The 6,558-nt window shown below is 41.5% G+C and overlaps 1 protein-coding gene across 3 annotated transcripts in view; it reads right to left on the bottom strand.

The window, feature by feature from the left end:
* Positions 1–270: 270 nt before the first annotated feature.
* NR2C1 (nuclear receptor subfamily 2 group C member 1) overlaps positions 271–6,558 on the bottom strand; it is a 38,681-nt gene continuing 32,393 nt past the window's right edge. For 2 of the 3 annotated variants that reach the window (XM_008073092.2, XM_008073099.2), the window contains 3 exons: positions 6,118–6,255; positions 4,190–4,295; positions 1,649–2,154 (listed from right to left, as the gene is read on the bottom strand). In XM_008073092.2, coding sequence (XP_008071283.1) covers positions 1,980–2,154; positions 4,190–4,295; positions 6,118–6,255 — 419 coding nt within the window. In that variant the 3' untranslated portion in view covers positions 1,649–1,979. Of the gene's footprint in view, positions 2,155–4,189; positions 4,296–6,117; positions 6,256–6,558 lie in introns of all 3 variants that reach the window. The other variant, XM_008073083.1, reaches the window with a different exon arrangement.

Raw genomic sequence — 6,558 nt, 5'->3', positions numbered from 1 at the left:
ACTGACATTTTACTGAGATTTCAGGGAAGAAGAAAAGAGGTTACTCAGCCGTGTTTAGCTGAGAGCCTTCCAACTCACCTGTAAATAACCCTAAGATATAGGACAGGGAATGTTTCCATATATTTTCCCTCTTGGAAGTACTTTAATTAAAATCGCCTCAACTAAGAGCCAGAACAAACTATCATATCAGCAATGACTCTTACTAGAGCTTTCTTAATATAGCAGATCTAAACTTGAAGATGAAAACACAATGAAACAAAGGATAACCAATCACTGAATAGGACAATGAATATATTTACAAATATATTGGCAAGATACAGAAATTGCAAGTCATATTTTAATATAGTTTTTAAAATGCTCCCAAATATAACTACAAATTTAATCAGGAAAAATACCTGAAGGAAATATCTTAATTAACCATTGGTACATTTCAAAGGCGGATGTCCCTGATTCCTTGGATTACTATGCTGTATTTATAAAGCTGTATAAACCTACTGGTTTTTTCACTTGAGTATTTTACACTAAATGCAGTGTTTTTTCAGGTAGTAGTTACCCATAAAACTGTTGACTAAGATCATGTTTTATATGGGGAAAAAAGCTTCCCTTAACTAAGCTGGTAAAGTCTGTAAGTTGGTATTTCCTAACTTTTGATTACTATAAAGTAGTAGTAGAATCCACATTCCCACAAAAAAGTTCAGCTCTTCTTCTATTGCAAAAATCTTTATAAAAAATGTACTCTGAGTGCAATATAATATCCATATTTGTGTCTTAAAAATCAACAGCATACCAAAATAATTCATCATGAAACCAGAGCAAAGAGACAGTGAACAGTCAGGTCTGCCAGAAAGACGCAACCAGGGAAGATGTCCTGGGCAAGCTCTTGCTGCAGCGCAGCCAGGTTCCAGGATGCCCCTCCCCCCCTGCTTTCCAGCGAAGAAGCCGTGCATACTTCTCTCTTAAAAAAACTGTCAACTGCTGTAATTGCTTAAACTCACCCTGAAAACACAGACTGGCTTCGAGAAACCCATTAACTGACAAATTGGGTGAGTTTTTCTAGTGACCTAAAAGAAACAGGCTAAAACCCACGGCAGGGTCAGGAAACTCTAACACAGGTCAGAACAGTGGAAGAGAGATCAGATGTTTTTTATGGAATGAAAGAGCAACAATTCTCATATCTGTTTTGAAGTAATGAAACATTTTGGGCTCAATTTGTCTCTACTGCTTTAAAAACACAGCAATAAACCAAAAATACTAAAACAGCAACCCTATCTTATTCTCAAAAACAATTTTCTGCTATATAAATAACAAGTGCTTGCAACTAATAATACACAACACTAACAATGTCAACTTTTAAGGTGTGGATGGCGTAGGTCTCACCGCCAGCAATGAGAGCGGAATATGCCAAGGAAGGGATGCCATGATATTTTCACAAGACAAAAAATACACACTCAGCGATCACAGCCTAGAGTCCTAGCATGATCCTTATACCACTGCGCGTAAAGTAATTGTCTTTTGACATGGCAGTTGGAACACACAGATCACAGTATCATGGCAGGTAAAATGCAAGACTCCTCCCTAGGGATTCCTGACCATTAAGTGTTTGCACTAGTTCATAATGAAGTTAAGTAGGACTAGAACACAAGTCAGAAAAAAAGAGACTAATTTATTTGTTTTATAAAATAAAATAGAATGAGATCTTATTTAGATAGTCAAGAGGTATCAGGTATCATCTTCACCAGGAATAAATTCGTGGTATCTCTTATTCATTTGAAGATGACAGACAGGAAGGGAAATTCTAATTCCTGCTACCTGCCCAGTCCCTTCAAAAATCCTTGAGGAAGCCAAAACAAAAACACCTTGACTTTTGGTTACTCTTTAAAGTTAAAATTTCCAGATGCCCCAGAAGCCACGAGTTCAATCTGGTGTCTTACTGCGTTCTGGCAAAGAACAGTAAGTTGACAGCATTGCAACTGCAGCTTTCAAATACTGTGACCAATTATCTGAGAGTTGTAATCTGCAGGTTCCATTTTTAAAATATGTGGGATGACACTGTCGATTCGCACGTTGCCAATGAGACCTTTGAAAAACAGTTCTTCGGTGATGGTGGCATTCATCAGTCGCAAGGCAGGCAATCTGAGGAGGAGTCTGGATAACCTAAGAGAAAAGGACAAAGGGCGACGGGGGGACATGGTTACCCATGACAAAGAGATTCAGAAAGACATGAGTGATTTCTGCTTGGATATTACTTGCGACTTACTTCGAGAAAGATGCAATTTTCAAAAGTTAAACCAGAAACTTGGGTATTCTCGGGCCTCAGAGTGTGTGAGACCACGGGACAGACATCAAGGGTGCCTGGCAGACGCCAAGGGGAGCCCTGCGAAGCCCAGCATGGCAGTTACGCTGTGTGGTCTCCACCTGGCCTAAGGCCCATGGAACCAAGCCATTAAACCACAGATCAAGCCAGGAGTTTAGGAATGACTTAGCAACTCGTTTCAGGCTGTGAGGAAGGCAATGCATGTTATCAGGACACGTGAGGGTCAATGATATCAACTGACTTGTTTTTGCCTTGCAGTAAATGACTGAAAATGGTAAAACAGGCCACAGCTGCCATTACTGGGAAGAGCAGAGAACATGGAATCAAGACACAGGGCTTGCACCCTGACTCTACACCCTGAGCTGTGTGAATATGTGCAAGCCACCCACTGGTCATCTGCCAGTGCTGCTGGGAAGACAAGCGAGTGGCTTTGCCAGGCTCTGTGTCAAGTCTTGAGGGTCTCCAGGGCAGGACCGTGCCTTGTGTGAAAGTGCGTTTTAAGCTGAAAACTGCTATCCAAGGGTAATTTATTTTTAAGTAACGAGGATGCAAGAAACAGAGACAGCATCGCAGTCAAAGCACCACAATCTGCATCCATGCTGCTGAGAAGGCCATGATTTTGTGCTTCATGGCTGCATAATACCCCATGTATATGTGCCACATTTTCTTTATCCAGTTTACTTTCAGTGGGCAGCAGGGTTGGTTCCATGTTTTTGCAACTGTGAATAGTGCCCCAATAAACATGTGTGTGCAGGTATCCTTTTGGCAGAGCCAGCATCCTAAGTGAGCCATCACGGAAACAAAGAACTGAACACTGCATGCTGTCACTCATAAGCAGGCCCTGAGCACGAGTCACATTAGCACAAGGTGGGATCGGCAGCTGCTGGGCACTGTTGGGGGAGATGGGGGAAGGGGCATGTGGCAACACAGTGGGTACCTGGTCCACTAGAGGGGGAGACAGGACACCACCTAGAAGCCCACACTTCCCCTGCATGCAGCCTACTTATGTAGCAAATCCTCACTTGTACCTCACAACTCAGTAATAAATAAATACGTTATTTTTAAAAGCACCAGTACCTAACAAAACAGCTGTATGTCGAAGAAGAAAAAATTTAAACACCGTATTTATCTGTTTTATGTGGCATAAAGGAATTTTTGAAACTTTAAAAAACTGAAAAACAACCACAACAAGACGACCTTTCCCAAGTCTGTGGAGCACTGACCCTTCTCTCCTAAGGCCTTGCATGCCCACACCTGTCACCGAACGCGGCCAGCAGCTCCAAACTCAGCCTCCTTCCATGGCTGCAGCTCCCCAGGTAACTCAGTGCCCATGGTTCCTAGGAGCTAACCCGCACCCCGCAAGTGGAGGAAGCAGCGGAGGATAACCAGCTCCTACACTAGGGTTCACTCTCTTGGTGGGCCAGGCTTAAAAAATCTCATTTTCTAATAGATGCCAAAAACTGTTATGTGGAAAATGTTCTTTTACTAGCGTGAAGTATGCTGAACTAACACAGGGTTAGGGTTATGGGCTAGGGGTTAGGGTTAAAAATGTATTTATTACAGCAACACACTTATCCCCTTACTGTGCCACAGGCATGGTTCCAAGCACGTTACATGTATTAACTGACTTAGTCCTTAAAAGAACTGTGAAGAGTGGATACCATCCCCACTCCCTTTCCTATGTGGCGCCACTGGTCGGTGGCCAGTCAGGATCCAGGTTGACTTGTATTTGTATGTACTTGTATTTGTATGTAGCACCAGCTGTTTCCAAAGTCAAGGCTGAGGAAAAACATTTTATTCTTGGAATGAAAAGTACTGACGTAACATTCACAAAAAGTTTCTGAATGAAGTTAATTATATATAACTTCTAGATACCTGTAGGTGTCGTCTGGATATGTTCTGGTTATGTAATCTTGAAATTCCACATAAGCCTTTTCCTGAAATTTCTCAATCTGCTCCATGTTTTCTAAGCCTGGATGATCTGAAGCATTAAAGAAGAGACCGTCACCCTCCCTAGTCAGGTATACAACTTCAGACACAGAGTGCAGATGGATGGGGCGAAGAGTCATTTGGGTAAAACAGCACATGTGGCCCACGTCCCGCACACGCGCGCACCGAGTCCGCCATGACAGACCTGGCGCTGCACTTCCCACACTCAGCTGCTTTGACTTCACACACACATTCTAACATCCAAAGGAAAATGAGACCACTGGGTGTCACCCAAATAGACAGCACTCTCTCCAAAAGTGGTGGAAGGGATTTGGATCCCTGACTCAGCTTAATTAAAAAAAACTTCTAATCAATAAAATATTTGCAGATTATATACTATACCATATTTTTATTTTTAAAAAACCCACTATTAAAGGTTAAAAGGTCCATATGAAATTATGAAAAAAATATAATCTCTATCAGAAAAATTGTAACAAAAATATAAAATAATCTATATAAGCATGCCAATGGTAACTATAATAGTTCATAAAAATGAAAATAGTCAGAGAGCCTCATAAAAATTATGCCAAGCTTAAGAAGTATCAAAAATATGGAAAGCTATGAAATTAAAAAAGAAAAGAGAATGCTAAAAATGCTTAGTAAAATAAAATCATATTATAATTCTACTTTCATATCCATGTTCTTTCAATTGTCACCCAAGGAGAATGAAGGTAGCAAATTGGGATAAGCATGGAGTCACATGTTATTAACTCATGTGAAACATTTAAAGAAATAGTACAAGAAAGCTTTAAAGATCTCAGTGGCGTCACTGAGGGGAGGACGTAGGTTAGCTCAGAGAATTTTATCTTGGTGCACAGGAACAGAAATATATGTCAAAACGAAAAATACAAGACCCAGGAAAACAGTCAACTTCTCTTATTCACAAACTGAGCATTAAGAGCTTACTGTAACTTTACGAACTTTGAAAACTTCAAACTGGCAGGGAAAATAAAAGACCTGTTTTTCCATTTGTTGGTAACTCAGATAAGACTGGCAATTTAACTCCTCAACACAGCAATACTCATCTCTCACTCTAATGATGCCGTCTAATGATGCTCAAAAAAGACACCGAAGAATTCAAATGTGGATGTGACAACAGAAACAAGGCTCCACAGCTCACTTCCCTGATTTCTCAGCCTTCCTTCTTACACTCAGATACATGCCTCATAGCCTAAACATTTACTGATGTAAAGCGCAATCCAGTGGTGTCTGTATATGCACAGAGCTGTGCCCCCATGTCCGTCCTTCCTTTGGAACATTTTTGTCACTCTAAAGACGCCCCCTGCCTGCTGGCAGTCATGCCCCATGTCTCCCTTCTCCTCAGCCCCTGGCAACCCCCAAACTATCTTATGCCTCCACAGGTCTGCCAACATGGCCTACTTCATATAAATGGAACCAAACAACATGCGGCCCTCTGTGACTGCTTCTTTCACGTGGTCACATGTGTGCACGTATCAGAATGTCCTTCCTCTTTATGGCTCAGGGATATTCCACTGTATGTACAGATGACCTTTTGTTTATTCATTTTTCTGTTGACAGACACTTGGGCTGTCTCCACTTTTGGCTATCATGAGTAATGCTCCAAACCTCCGCGCATGTGTTCTTGTGAGGATACAGGTCTGTTTCTCTTGGACTGACAGGAGAGAAGCTGCTAGGACAGATGGTCATCCCATGTCTAACACTCTGGAGAGTTCCTGAACTCTCTTCCCAGGCAACCGCACTAGTTCCCTTTCCCACTTGCCATGTATGGAAGTTTTGATTTCTCCATATTCTCAACAACTTCACTTTTTAAACAAAAAGCAAGGTTTACAGACCTGGGCTGAAGAGTACAATTGCCTTCAGGTAGGCGTATTCATAGCCATCGATGCAGAGCTTAACCATGCTGTTACAAAACTCCTGGAGTTTGAAGATGTGCTCCATCAACAGCTTTCTCCTTTCTGTTGACATTTTATCTTTAATTGAAAACAAACAAATGCTTCTAGTTTTTGTCTAAAATACATGACTATTTTCATCCAATACATTTCCTTCTCACTAGTTTCCAGCACTGAATGTAAGCAATCTATAAATGTTTAAAATTCAATATGTCTGCAATTATAGATAAAACTAATTTTCTTTTTTTTTTTTTTTTTTGAGTTGGAGTCTCACTCTGTCGCCCAGACTGGAGTGCAGTGGCTGCTCCCGGCCACCTCAGCCTTGACCTGCTGGGCTCCGGCGATCCTTCCGCCTCAGCATTCCGAGTAGCCGGAATTACAGGC

This window comes from Carlito syrichta, unplaced genomic scaffold, assembly GCF_000164805.1.
Source record: "Carlito syrichta isolate Samal-C Ts95f unplaced genomic scaffold, Tarsius_syrichta-2.0.1 Scaffold115649, whole genome shotgun sequence".
NCBI classification, from domain to species: Eukaryota; Metazoa; Chordata; class Mammalia; order Primates; family Tarsiidae; genus Carlito; species Carlito syrichta.
The sequence above is the reverse complement of the archived record's forward strand: the minus strand, read 5'-3'. Positions and strand labels throughout refer to the sequence as shown.